The sequence below is a fragment of the Fukomys damarensis genome, unplaced genomic scaffold (genome assembly GCF_012274545.1).
Source record: "Fukomys damarensis isolate Sample0158 unplaced genomic scaffold, DMR_v1.0_HiC HiC_scaffold_13, whole genome shotgun sequence".
Lineage (NCBI taxonomy): Eukaryota > Metazoa > Chordata > Mammalia > Rodentia > Bathyergidae > Fukomys > Fukomys damarensis.
This window is the reverse complement of record NW_022900925.1, coordinates 39,167,815-39,182,235: the sequence shown is the minus strand read 5'-3', so window position 1 is coordinate 39,182,235 and position 14,421 is coordinate 39,167,815. Positions and strand designations below refer to the sequence as shown.

Here is a 14,421-nt window from a genome sequence, read left to right as displayed (position 1 = left end):
GGCACCCTGGTTTGATCCCTTTGTTTTTTTTTTTTTTTTTTTTTTTTGAGACAAGGCCTGCCTAAGTTGCCTGGGCTGAGCTTGAACTTGGGTTCCTCCTGCCCCATCTCCCAGAGAGCTGGATGACAGATGTGTCACCACATTTGGGTCATTTGGCTTTGTCTACATAGTTTTGGATTTTGTATATATAATTATAGACATTTGAATTTTATGTTCTTTGGTCCAAAAAAATTATGATGGGTATATGTTTTATAATAGGGGTTATATCACATTGTATGGCATTCTTTTTTTGAGGCAGCGTTTTGTTATGTAGCCCAGGCTGCCCTCGAACTTTATGATCCTCCTACCCTGTCCTCCTGAGTACTGGGGTTATGGGTAAGTGCCACTGTACCTGGCTAAATAGTTCACACTCTTGCGTCCCACTAGATTCCAACTCGAGGGGGCCAGGCTGTTCTTCTTTGAACAGAGTCTCACTGTGTAGCCCAGGTGACTCTGAACTCCTCATGTAACCCTCACTGGCCTTGCACTCCTGCCTCAAGCCTTCCGAGGGCTGAGATTTTAGGTGTGTGCCACTGTGCCCAGCTCAGGCTCTCCATGAAGACAGCCATGATTTCTGCCTTGTGAAAAGCTGCCGGGCCACGCCCATGACACTGTGACTGTGTTTTGTGGAACTTTAGCATCATAAACGTGGTGGAACTGGAAATGCATACTTGTTTTGTGTTTAGTTCCTGGGCTGGGCATCGCTCAGAGCATTTGTCTGAATGGGACGTGTGTCCGACGCCGTCGTTCCTGCATGAAGACGGAGCTGCCTCTGCTGCGCTGTGAATACCCGCCTTATCCTGGGGGCCCACGCTTCTTCCTCCAGCTGGTTCCTGGATGTTCTGCAACCCCAGGAGTGTGGCAGGCTGCCAGAGCAGATTGGCACTTCAGCCCACAATGCTGTGTTTTATTTCCTTGTTGGTTGACTGAGCCAAGATCTGAAGCTACAATCTTCCCGGGAGGTTTTATAATTTGATTCACAATAAATTATGTTTTGTGTTTTCCAAATATTGTCTATCATCAGGAGCTCTTTGAAAATAAATTGTTTTCTTGTTTATAATACATTGATTACTGTTTGTAGTTAGCTGTGGATGCTTTTGCTTAGGAATTGTCACCAGCTAGTTATTAAACATCTATTATCGCTCATGTGGAATTAACTCCCACTTAAAACGTTCCAGTTAAGCAGAACTTCACTGCAAACCCTGCACTGACTTCCCCTCTGCACAGAGAGCTGCCCCGCCTGGCTTGGGGTCATTGGATGAGTCTGGGCAGCCACTCCGAGCCAGGATACCCAGCTAGGATACCCAGAAGGCAAACCCTCACTGCAGAATTATGCTGTCGGAGTTGGGATTCTGGAGTGCATTCCCACCACAGATGTTTGGGATGACTGCTTGGGAAATGTCTTTCTGAAAATGTGACATCTTGTTTTTGTTTAATTTTGCTGTTGTTACTTTGCTTCCTTCCTTCCTGTCCCCAGTGCTGAATTCCACAGAGTTTGTCAGTTGTTTTTTGTATTTTACTGTGCCAGGATAATTTTATCAAATGGTAATACAAGGGACCTGAGAAGCCATCTTATTTGATAGTCTCCCATTTATTTCACAAATGAAAATATGGAAAGAAATAACATTTTTGAAGTGCCTGGATCACATTCCAGAATTAGTCTCTTGGCTAGGAACACTTGTTCTGTTTCACAAAATTTAAGGTTAAGAAAACACTGTTCTACAAAATTAATTTTAGTTCATCCTGGATTTTGGTTTTGTGTAGACAAGAAATTAAAATTTTAAAATACAGGCTGCCTTATTAGTGGGCTTTGGGGCTCACTTTCTAATCAGGAGATTAAAACTTGGTTCTAATCATTTTCATTTATTGTATTTACAAAACATTTAGAACATCACTACTTTAAAATTTTATTTCCTGATTTTTATACTTTATGAGCATTAAAAATTGGTAGGAAGATTCTGAAAAGATGGCAGAGAAGGAAGAGAATCTGAGAAGCTGCCCGGGGCAGTCTGGACTGGGTCTCTGGGCGGCTCGGAGGGAAGCCAGTGTGGTCCACTTCGGCCCTTACGCGAGCTGCCGCCTGCCTCCCACTCTGCCCTGGGTGGCTTGTGCTCTGCAGTTGCCCACCCTGCCCTGTGACAGGGCCTCTCTGATCACAGGGTGTGCACAAAGCCCTACTATCCCTCAGGGTGGACTCACTTCCAGGGGACTTTTTCTTCCCTATCCTTTGCTTTCTCTTTTCTCCCCACTTGGGAGCCAGGCGTTAGATACTGGACCTTCAAAAACCCGAAACAAACAAGCAAGCAAGCAGCAAAACAAGGGGGAGGGGAAGGATCCGATTTCCAAAATAACCATATATTAGATTCAGTTGTCCATGTTTTTTGTTTGTTTTTGCAGTACTAGGGACTGACTGAACCCAGGCCCTTCACACTGAGCTACATCTCCAGCCTGATTTTTTATTTTGAGACAGTTTCTAAGTTACCCATGGTGGGCTCAAACCTGCTTCAGCCTCCCAGAGTGCTAGGATTACAGGCATGTACCACCATCAATAACAACAACACCAAAATCACAAAGCATACAAAGAAACGGGAATAGAGCCTATTCCAAGGGAACGGATGGTTGGGTGTGGTGGCGCATACCTGTAATCAGGAGGTTGAAGCAGGAGGATCAGCTTTGAGTTCAAGGTCAATCTGGGATACATAGGGAGACCCTGTTTCAAAAAACCAAAAACAGCAAAAGGAACAAAAACCCAGAGGGAACAAATGTCCACAGACTCCCTGAAAAGGGCTGGCAGGAGATCTACCAGACAAGTACTTTGAAACGGTGATCTTAAAGATGTTCAAGAATGAAAACAAGGTGTGAAGAAAGTGATGTTGGAACAAAATGGAAATACAGAAAACCCAACTAGAAGCTGACAAATCCTGAAGCTGAGAAGTACAATGACTGAAATAAAAATATATTCCAAGGATCACAGGCAAATTCATGCAGGCAAGAATCGGCGAACCCTCGCAGGCCTGAGGAGCAGAAGGAAAAACACTGAGCAGCAGTGGCCTGACTTGTGCATAGTGGGCTGGAGCTCCAGACAGACACAGGGCAGGGAGTATTTGAAGGAGTGATGGCCGAGACTCCCAGGCGATGAGTGGCAAACTTGGACGCCCGGGAGCCCTGGCACGAGCAGTGGCCTGGTCTTCCACACAGACCTGTTTGCTGGTGCATGGGACCCAGCTCGGAGATTCCCATGCAGCTCCGACCCAGTTCTGAAACAGCGAGAGCAGCAACCGCTCCCACCAGGCTTGCACCAGGGACATTGGTGGGTTAGGGTGGAGCATGTTCCTCCTCACGGCTGGGAGCCCCGAAGGCAGGGCTGAAGTGTCCCAGGTACACGTGCGGGAAGGAAAAACTGTCCACCAAGAACCACCAAGGAAGTCTAGGGAAACTGTCCTACAGGAGCAAAGAGAAGTCAAGGTGTTCCCAGGTAAACAAACTGCCCTGCTGCAGTGACCAAGGGAGTCTCCAAAGGTAAAGTGAACTCACTCAGGGAAGAAATGAAGATTTCAGTACAGCAAGGAAGCCGGGCGTGGAGGCACACACCTGTAATCCCAGCACTCCAGGAGGCTTGAGGCAGGAGGATCTGAAGTATGAGTTTCAGTGTAGCTCAGTGTGAAGGCCCCGGGTTCAATTTTCAGTACCTTTAAAAAAAACAAAAGCCGGCATTAGTCAAGCTTGCTGACTCACGTCTGTATTCCAACACTTGGGAGTCTGAGGCAGGAGGATTGAAAGTTTGACTGTCTCCAGATTAAAAAAAAATTTTTTTAAATGGGCTAGGGATAAATGGACTGAGTGACAGAGCACCCCAGTTTTAACTCCCAGTACCACATATTTAAATAAATAAAGCAAGTATTGTAGCAAAGGTTTGTAGTCCTACTTTCTGGTTTCTGTGTAATTTAAGAGTACCCCCTTCCTGTGCTGGGATTGAACCCAGGACTCTTGGGCTGGGCTGCATCCCCAGCCCTTTTTGATTTTCAGACAGCCTTGCTAAGTTGCTCAGGCTTGACTCAAAATTGCAGTCCTCCTGCCTCAGCTTCCCAGAGTGCTGAGATTATAGGCACCACCACACCTGGCTAATCTTTTTTTTTAAAAGACAATTTCATTACTGTATAATTGACTACCATACTGCACATATTTGAAGTATACAGCTTGGTGAGTTTTTGTTTTCTTTTGGGTCCTGGGGATCGAACTCGATCCTTGTGCTTGCAAGGCAGGTGGCGGAACCGCTGAGCTAAACCCCCGGACCATTGGTGAGTTTTGATGCATGTACAGCCATAAAACAAGTACCACACCCAGGACTGTGAACGTACTCATCTAGCCAGAAAGTTGCCTTGAGGTTCTGGGAGTTGAGCTCAAGGCCTTTGCACTGAGCTACACTTGCAGCTTTTCTGTTTTCAGACAGGGTTTTGCCAAGATGCCTTGGCTGGGCTCAAATTTTCAATCCTCCTGCCTCAGCCTCCCATATGTTGGGGTTATCTTCATTGTTATTTTTCAGGGCTGGGGATGGAACCCAGGGCCAGGTGCGTGTTAGGCCAGCGCCCACCACTCTGTGTCTTCCCTCCCTCTGCTCCCACCCTGGGTGCATCAGCCAGGACCGCTGAGCTCTGCTCCTGAGGACTGGCCTGTGTCTCCTCCTCCCCAGGGTGCGTCCATCCCGTCAGTGCCGTGGGTGCTGGTCCTTCGTCTCCATGACCACAGTTGGTTCTGTTGCCACAGTACTGGTGGCATTGGTGTCGGCTCCAGGCTGCGCTGTGGCGAGGACACTCCTGCGAGTGTGGGCAGGAAGTGTGACTTCCTCTGGGCAAGTCCTAGGATCTCTGGGCTGGAGCTCACTTGAATGCATGTGTCCAAGGAGCTGCCGAGCTCTTTGTCGCAGCTGCTGTGCCGTCGCCCTGCCTTGCCTGTGTCTGTAGGCCAGCACCGCCCCTGGCCGTCATCTCGTAGAGCCTGAGCCTGCTCCCAGGGTGCTTGTTTCCTGCGTGTTCTGTTTCTTGTGTGTTTTCATGGCTCCCTGTCCTGGGGCTCCGATTTTTTAGGGTACAGAATCCTAGGGTTTTTTGGCATTGCTGGGGATCAAACCCAAGGCCTCGCTCGTGCTGGCAAGAGCTCTGCCATGGAGCTGCAGCCCAGCCCTAGATTCTGGATTTCGCCGCAAGGACTTGATATTTTTCTAGGATTTTTAAGGTGTTTCCCCATTCTTTCCTGGCTTGTGCTGTTTCTCATGAGAATGTGCTTATCTGAAGCATCTTTTCTGGCTGTGTTTATGTATTCATTCCTCACTGTTGATTTTAAGCAATTTCATTATGATATGCTATGGTCTCTCTCTCTCTCTCTCTCTCTCTCTCTCTATTTTATTTTTTGGTGGTTCCGGGGATTGGACTCAGGACTTTGTGCTTGTGAGGTAGGCAGCAGAACCACTGAGCTAAATCCCCGGCCCACAGCATTTTCAGGTTTAAAATCTCAGGCAGCGTCTGAGCCCAGATGTGATTTGTATCTCTAAAAGTTCAGTTTTAGTCTTTAAAAGTATATCCCTTCCTCCACTGCGTCTGTGCTGTTTTCCGTTTTCCTTCCCTGTGTCTGCCCTCTCCCTCTCCCTCCTCCCTTCTCTCCCCTCTCCTGCCGCACTATTGGGGATTGAACCCAGGGCCTTCGTACTGAGCTGTATCCCTAGACCTTTTTTGTTTTGAGACAGTTTTGCTGAGCTGCTCAAAGGGGCCTCCATCTTTGATCCTTCTGCCTCATCCCCCGAAGTAGTTAGGGTTCCAGGCATCGGCCACTACATCTGGCTGTCCTTGTCTTTTTTTTTAGACAGGGTCTCCCTGTGCAGTTCAGGTGGACCTTGAATTCGCGGGGATCCTCCTACCTCAGCCTCTCGCATGCTGGGATTACAGACATGCCCGTGCTGTCCTGCTATATCCTTGTCTTTATAATTGTTCTAATCTGTGTCCCAAGAAGCAAAATAATATGCTTTCCATATAATCTTCAGAGATCCTGTGAGTTCTGCTGTATAGGAAAATATGTTAACTTTTGATCCTGTTAGTATATAAGTGATAGAAAACATTACTTTGTTTTTTTTTTTTGAGACAGGGTCTTGCTATGTAGATCACACTTGCCTTGAACTCAGTATGTAACCCCAGGCTGGAAACGCACTGCCATCCTCCGACCTCAGCCTGCTGGGATCACAGATGCATGTCGCCAGGCACGGTTTGGTAGAAAACTCTTAAGAAGAGTTTAGGGGGCCCAGGATTTAGCTCAGTGGTTCCGGTATCTGCTTTGCAAGTGCAGGGACCTGTGTTCAATCCCTGGTACCAAAAAAAAAACAAAAAAAACAAAAAGAAGATTTTGGGGCCCCAGAGATAAAATGTGGGCAAGAATGACATAATATACTGTCATGCTGATGGCGGCTAACTTTTATTTTGGGTATCGGTCCTTGTGCTTGTGAGGCAGGCACTGGAACCACTGAGCTAAATCCCCAGCCCCAAAAGGCCATTTAGGAAAGTAGTTTCTTTTTTCTTTTAGTTTTGGGTACCGGGGATTGAACTTGGGTCTTTGCACTTGTGAGGCAGGCAGCAGAACCACTGAGCTAAATCCCCAGCCCGTGGCTAACTTTTAAATTCTTGTACCAGGCGAAGTAGATTTGTATCTTCACTTATTTAGAAAATGCGCTAAGAATAGCACACTTGGCTTCTCTCCAGGATTATTACGTCAGATGACGTGTTTCTCTTGAGTGTGAGTGTGCGTCTGGGTGTGGGGTGGGGCTGCTGTTCACACCAGGCCCGGAGCAGGGTTCTTGCAGATACCTGGGCAGCGTCCGAACTGCTTCCCGGCACTGGCACTGAGCACACCGGGCGAGCTCAAGGGCTCTGATGGCGTTGCCACACTCCCAGACAGGAAGCCAGAGAGACTCGGGGCGGGGTGGGTGTCCCCAAGACTCAAGGACTTCTGCAGGTCACCCAGACCACAGCAAATTCCAGATGTAAGCGTCCCCACTTTCTTTCCTCTTGGGCCCCTTGAGCTAGTGCTGTTTCATGCTCAGAAGGGCGTCTTCCTGCAAAAAGACTGGAAGGAAACACGGAAGACCGCAGTATTTTGTGTTTTGTTTTGGTGCTGGGGATTGAATTCAACGAACGAGGCGGGCATGGTGCCACTGAGCTAAATCCCTGGCCCCGCGGTGTTTCACTTTCTGACGCAAAGCCTCTGTGGGTACCTCTTAGACGTGTGTGGCGATCCCCTCGTCACAGGGGTTCATGCCCGTGCGTGACGTACCTAGTGCTGCTTCCTCCCATCCTCTCCTCCCTGCCTCTGTTCCTCCCTCCTGACCTACAGAAGCTCTGTTTCCATTTTTTCCTGTTTTTTTCTTGTCCCTTCCCCCACTCTTGTTCTCCTCAATTGAACATTTTCTTCCCATTTCCCAATATCTGTTATGTATTTTGGTCCTTATTTCCATTTTCAGTTTCTTACACAGAGAAACAATGCCCAGCCTGGGCAGTTCAGCAGTGAGGACACTGGACTCGAAAAAGAGCTGGGTCTATAGCTCAGTGCCGAGGCCCTGGGTTCAGTCCTAGCACTGCCATAAAGTATGCGGGGTATCATTCACCTCTGCTTTTGTGAGCTTTGTAACTCGTGGGATGTTTGTGTATTGGATTCATTATCGTAAATATTGATGCTTACATCTAAGTAGATGCCTGCACTTTGTTTTTCATCACTGAGGCTTGAACCAGGGCATTCACACTGAGCTCCCTCCCAGGCTTTTTTATTGTTTTATTTTGAGACAGGGTCTTATTAAGCACTCGGTTCCCTAGGCTGGGCTCAGACTTGGAATACTCCTGCCTCAGCCTCTCAGAGAGGTATATACTATTATACCTGCTTTTTTCAGTATTTAAAAAATAATAAAGCTCTATTAAATTATTATGGAAAGCCGGGCATGTTGGCATATGCCTGTAATCCCAGCTCTTGGGAGGCTGAGGCAGGAGGATCACTGTGAGTTCGAGACCAGCCTGGGTTACATAGTTCCAGGTCAGTCTCAACTACAAAGTGAGACCCTGTCTCAAAAAACCAAAAAAAAAAGAAAGAAAAAAAAATGGACACATAACTCTCATGGATTTTTTTTCCAGAACTGGAGATTGAATCCAGGGCCTTCACACTGAACTACATTCCCATCCCTTTCTGTTTTTTTTTTAATTCTGAGGTTACGAGCATTCACTGAGTGGCCCAGGCTGGACTTGAACTTGCAGTCCTCCTGCCTCAGCCTCCCAGAGTGCTGCCCGCCCAGCTGGCGCTGTTTGTTGAATGGGACTAGAACAGCGTTGGTGACCCGGATGCAGCGTGGAGTGGGCTTCACTCCAGGTTGCTTATTTGGAACCGCAGTAGGACGCAGGTGTTTTCCTTCTCCCACTGACCGCGGTCGGCCTGTAAATCACCTCTGCAGAGCCATGTCCGCCAGGCCAGCTGTGGGCTGAGCTCGGCAGCCGGCTGTGGCGTCACTCCAGACACAGTGAGTTCGAAGCCCAAGTGTCACTGCCACACAGCTTCCCCTCATGCCACTGGGGAGGGGACAGTGGCATCATTTCCACTCCTGACTCACTTTCTGCGACGCAGAAAGCTTGGCTCCTCCTGGGGGCGCTCTGTTCTCTGCGGGAGGAGGCTCATGACCGTTGTGTTCTCTTTCCTTCCAGAGGGAGACTGGCCAGGCTGCAGGGGAAGCTGTGCGTCTCTGAGGAGCTGGGTGACGGGTGCTCTGGGTAACAGGTACGTGCACTGCAGCCTGGCCCGCGGCCCCACGGGACGGGGGCTTACTGTGTACCCTAGACTGGTCTCGAACTTGGGTGGCTCCCTGCCTCAGCCTGCTTTTTGCAGACATCTTACAGAGTTGGCCCTAACTTGGATTCTAGATAAGAACCTCAGAAAAAAACTTTAAAAGGCTCTTTTCCTGGTGTGATGGTGCAGCTCTGTAGTCCCAACTAGTGGAGAGGCTGAGGCAGTGGGATCCCAAGTTTGAGGCTGGCTGGCAAATTAGACCCTGTGTCAAAGGGCCAGGGGTGGCCCTCAGCCCCCGTGCTCGCCTGGTGTGTGGGAGCTTGAGTTGAGTCCCCAGACCTGCAGAGAAGAAATCCAAATGCTGTTTGTTTTGTTTTGTTTTGGTACGGAGATTGAACTCGGGACCTCTTGCTTGCCAGACAGGCACTGTGCCGCTGAGCTACATCCCCAGGCCCTCCAAATGCTGTTTTAAATGGATCCGCTATCCATTAGCTGACTGTCTCCAGTTCAGTTAGTGAATCCCTCATCCTCCACCCCAGACTGAGTGCAGGCGAGGTGAGGGAAATTACGTTTGCTCCAGGCGCATTCACTGTGGGCTTCAGCGCAGCTCTGGGTCTCCTCGCACCTGCTCTGTTCGGTTCTGGGTTGCCACAGAGGCGCCATCTCTAGTACCTGTGACCCAGCGCTCCAGAGCTCACGCTTCCTGGGAAGCTACCTCCACAGAGCCACCCAGGCCTCCGTGTCCCTGTGGAGGCCCCCAGCTGGGACCAGACCCCAGGACTGTGCCTTGCTTTCTTCTCCTGGGGCGCTGAAGGCGAGGTGAGGTGAGGTGAGGTTCCTCCTGAGCCTTGAGGCTCTGCCTGTAGGCCGGGGCTCCTAAACCGGCCTGGCCTGAGATTGGTCTGTTCACGTTTTCGTGCTGCTTGGGCTGGGGTGTAGCTCACTGCTGGGTGCCAGCCCAGCATGTCAGAGGCCCTGTGCTCTCTCCCCAGCACCACACAGCTGATGAATTCTTCCCCCTGGTGCTGTCCTACCTCCCCCAGGGCACGGCGGTTTGGCCACCATGAGCTGGAGCTTCCTGACCCGCCTGCTGGAGGAGATCCACAACCACTCCACGTTTGTGGGGAAGATCTGGCTCACAGTGCTGATTGTCTTCCGCATCGTCCTGACCGCGGTGGGCGGGGAGTCCATCTACTACGACGAGCAGAGCAAGTTTGTGTGCAACACGGAGCAGCCGGGCTGCGAGAACGTGTGCTACGACGCCTTCGCGCCGCTGTCGCACGTGCGCTTCTGGGTGTTCCAGATCATCCTGGTGGCCACGCCCTCCGTGATGTACCTGGGCTACGCCATCCATAAGATCGCCAAGATGGAGCACGGCGAGGCCGACAAGAAGGCGGCCCGGAGCAAGCCCTACGCCATGCGCTGGAAACAGCACCGGGCTCTGGAGGAGACGGAAGAGGACCACGAGGAGGACCCCATGATGTACCCAGAGATGGAGCTGGAGAGTGAGAAGGAGAACAAGGAGCAGAGCCAGCCGAAGCCCAAGCACGATGGCCGGCGGCGGATCCGGGAGGACGGGCTCATGAAGATCTACGTGCTGCAGCTGCTGGCCAGGACGGTGTTCGAGGTGGGCTTCCTGATAGGGCAGTACTTCCTGTACGGCTTCCAAGTGCACCCGTTCTACGTGTGTAGCCGGCTGCCGTGCCCCCATAAGATCGACTGCTTCATTTCCAGACCCACTGAGAAGACCATCTTTCTCCTGATCATGTACGGCGTCACGGGCCTCTGCCTGCTGCTCAACATCTGGGAGATGCTTCACCTGGGCTTTGGGACCATCCGGGACTCCCTGAACAGCAAGCGGAGGGAACTTGACGATCCGGGTGCTTACCATTACCCGTTCACTTGGAACACGCCGTCTGCACCCCCTGGCTACAACGTCGCTGTCAAGCCGGATCACGTCCAGTACACCGAGCTGTCCAACGCGAAGATCGCCCACCGGCAGAACAAGGCCAACACGGCCCAGGAGCAGCAGTATGGCAGCCACGAGGAGCCGCTCCCAGCCGAGCTGGAGGCGCTGCAGCGGGAGGTTCGGCTGGCGCAGGAGCGCCTGGACCTCGCCCTCCAGGCCTTCCACCACCAGAGCCACCCGCCGGCGTCCCGGGAGAAGAAGGCCCGGGCTGGCTCCAACAAGAGCAGCACCAGCAGCAAGACCGGGGACGGGAAGACCTCCGTCTGGATCTGACCTCGGGCTGCTCTGGCCTGTGCAGCCTGGCTGCTGGGCTGTGGCTTCATGCCTGCGGAGGCTCTGGCCGCGTGGGAGAGGGACGCGAGTTCCCGGGCTGTGGGCAGCAGGGCCATGTCATGGCTTCAGGTCCTGAGGAGAGAGATATTTAAATCATTTTGTGGAGCAGTTTTGTATGTACAGTATTATGGCACTTTTTTTCTAATATAAAAAAACTTTTTTGTATGTGTACATTGAACTACTGTAGTTGTACTTTTTTATATTAAAAAAAAAAAATCCTTACAAGAAATGCCTGTCGGGCCAGTGTTACTACTTTTTTTAGCAAGCTCGACTCTGGCTTTAGAGTGTAACTGATGCTCATTTCCTCAAAGTGCCTCCTGCCATGGGAGAGGAGGTTTCAGACCCAAGGAGACTGGAAGGGAGTCCACCAGGAGGAGCTGGTCTTCTCTCCCGCCTGAGGAGTCTGGCCCCGTGTTCCTGCGACAGATGTGATTCCACAGGCGATGTAGGCTCCCTGGGGACCCCTGTAGGTCCCGAGCACTGCTGGGTGCCATGCCGGGAGCCCGGGCCCGTCCTAGCCAGCGAAGGACACATTACCATTCCTTTCCCTTAACGTGCTGCCTCGCTTCAGACCCTCACCCTTTGTGCGCCCTTCCTGAGTGTCCAGGCTGCCTCCCTGTCCCCAGCTGGTTTAAACACTTCCTCCTGTCATTTTCACCTTGGAAGACCCTGAAGTCGTCAGATCCGTGAGTCAGGACGAGGACTGTGATGTCTTCACAAGCTGCCTTCCTGCTGGATGCGTGTGGCGGCGGCGGCAGTCACTGAATTTTTTAGCACACCCTGTAAAGACTCAGGAAAAAGCTTCAGAAATGGGCCAGAACCACAGGATGAGTGCATCGAAGTGACAGGAAGGACTTTGAAGGGGCTCATGGCAGTGTGTCTTACTGTAACACTATTTTTCTAGTACTGGGGATTGAACGCAGGCACGGTGCCACTGAGCTTAACCCCCAGCCCATGTAACACATTTTTTTTAAAGTTTAAATATTCATTGTGTGTTTTAAACATCTTGTGTATCTCTTGGTTAATCAACAGACAAGCACAGCTTCCTCCAGACTGGGTGGGTAATGAGGAAATGTGTATAATTCAGGAAAACAGCAGAACACTAACCATCTAAGCGAGGTAAGAGGAGCTTCCAGGCTCTGCTATAATCCCCCAGCAGGCTTTGTTATTGAAGCACAGGAAATTTGCTTGCATTCGCTGCCATTTACCGAGAGCCTGAGGGAGAGCAGTGCCCTCCTGCCAGGAGGTTGGGCTGTGAGAGCGGAGGGGCTGAGTAGAGATGCCAGGAAGCTCATGGCTCAGCACCCCTGAAACTCCCTGATGCGGGCCTGGCTATCCCTGCTTGAGAGTGCGGAGCCTGGCGGATCCAGCAGCCTGAGGTAAAAGGGCCTCTGTCCCTCTCACGTGCGCACACTTGCCGGCCTCGCTGTCTGGGTAAAGCTTTGATCTGATGAGATTTCATCGCTGCTGCCGTAGCACATTTCTTCCGCTTTTGAACATAGGAGTCATTCGGAAGCCATTCTCCCTGCAGGACTGTTATGAATCTATGTTAAGAAAACAATCTGAAGGGCTAGGGATGCAGCTCAGTGGCACTGCGCCTGCCTGGCAAATGCAAGGTCCTGAGTTGCATCCCCAGTACCGAGGAAGAAAAAAGCAAACCACAAAAAAAAAAACCCACCCTAGTTGGGCATGGTGTCACACTCCTGTGATCTCAGCCACCTGGGAGGCTGAGGCAGGAGGATCGTAAGTTCCAGGGTAGCCTGGGCAACTTAGCAAGACCCTGTCTCAAAAGGAATGGGGTTATAGGGTTCAATCTCCAGTACTGTAGCCAGAAACTAAAAGCCTGTCAGGGTCTAGTTAACCCATCAGCTAGTTCCACACTGAACCTCTGAAAACGCTCTTCTGAAATATGTGGGCATTTGTGCCCAAAGCTGGCTGGCCTGTCACCAGGTCTGTGCTTCCTGTCAGTGTGCCGTACGGTGCCATACCGCATGCAGGGTCCTCAGGGCCCCAGGCCTGGCACACTGGGTGGAGCTGCGAGGCGGCCTGTGGGTCCCCTCAGACGCATGCACACCCACACTGCCGGCAGCCCATGTTTAGGTCCAAGCATCCATTCTTAGCTCAAGTTTGAGGGAGAATTAGGTAGTATTTTCCCTTGAACTTCATGTTCATCTTGTAGCTCTGTCTTAGCTGATGACTTAGTTTTGCTGCTGTTTGTTCATTTAAAGTCATACGTGTGTCATTTCAGTTGGAGTTGGGTCTTTTTAGTGCTTTTCCTTGATTGATATCTGTAAAACTGTTTCCTCTTGATAAAAATGAACTTTGCTGTCTCAGTGGTTCCCCGAGTTTCAGACTCTGGCCTCAGAAGAATCCAGGGTTAGGGAGCTCAGTATCATTTGTGCCGTCTACAATGAGACCCAGCCCCTGCAGAATACATCTTGGGTGATGCTGAGCTGCTGGCCAGCCAGCTTTTGGCAAAAGGCAAATATATTTTAATAAGCCCACTGTAGTCTCTGCCATTTTACTATAAATCCAGGTCTTTCCCAGCTGTGAAAACAGTTCCTGAAGTAGAGAGACGGCCCCTGGTGATGGTGATTGAAAGGTCCCAAGTGTTAATCTTTGTAAACTGTAATCTTGGAGAATCCACCCTCCTCAAAGAGCCCAGGCCCAACCCCTGTCTGTCCTAGGTCTCTAACTCCATCCCCATTGAGCCGTGGGGATCATTCGGTGCAGTTAGCGGAATGGGGGTTTGCCTCGCCGGTGGCCATTGTCCTTGTGCGGCAGTGTTGTCAGCGTTTGTGCTAGTGATTCTCAGTGGCTTGGTTCACAAATTCCCGTGTTGAAGGAACAACGCAGAGCCAGGCATGGCAGCACACACGCCTGTCTTCCCAGCACTCGGGAGGCTGGGGCAGGAGGAACATCGTGAGTTCGAGACCAGCCTGGGTTACATAGCAAGACCCAGTCTCCAGCGTAAAAGCAGCAGCAGCATCAGCATCAGCAGCAATCCATGGATTCTAAAATCCCGGCATCCAAGTGAGAGGACGTTCTAGGCGATGGCAAGTCCACGGAGGTGAGAGCCTGCCCCGGGTGCGTCGGGATGGCAGGCGGGAGGGCAACCTGCCCGGTGCCCACGGTCCGGCGTGGCTGGCTCTGTTCCGTGTGTGAGGCTCAGGGGCCCCTGGCAGGGCGGTGTCCCAGATCCCCCCCGAGAGCCCCGTCCGTGGTCTGGGGCCCTTCCTCGGAACCCGAGACCGCCAGGCACTGGGCTGCCCGGG

General features: G+C 51.1%; 1 protein-coding gene across 5 annotated transcripts in view; it reads left to right on the top strand.

The window, feature by feature from the left end:
* Window positions 1-11,806, top strand: part of Gjc1 (gap junction protein gamma 1) — an 18,105-nt gene extending 6,299 nt beyond the window's left edge. The window contains exons 1-3 of one of the 5 annotated variants that reach the window (XM_010642933.2): window positions 8,515-8,581; window positions 8,763-8,835; window positions 9,888-11,107. In XM_010642933.2, the coding sequence (XP_010641235.1) occupies window positions 9,908-11,086 (1,179 nt within the window). In that variant the 5' untranslated portion in view covers window positions 8,515-8,581; window positions 8,763-8,835; window positions 9,888-9,907 and the 3' untranslated portion in view covers window positions 11,087-11,107. Of the gene's footprint in view, window positions 1-8,514; window positions 8,582-8,699; window positions 8,836-9,836; window positions 11,108-11,136 lie in introns of those variants that run through there. The other 4 variants (XM_033763081.1, XM_033763080.1, XM_010642931.2 and 1 more) reach the window with 4 other exon arrangements.
* The last annotated feature ends 2,615 nt before the right edge of the window (window positions 11,807-14,421 follow it).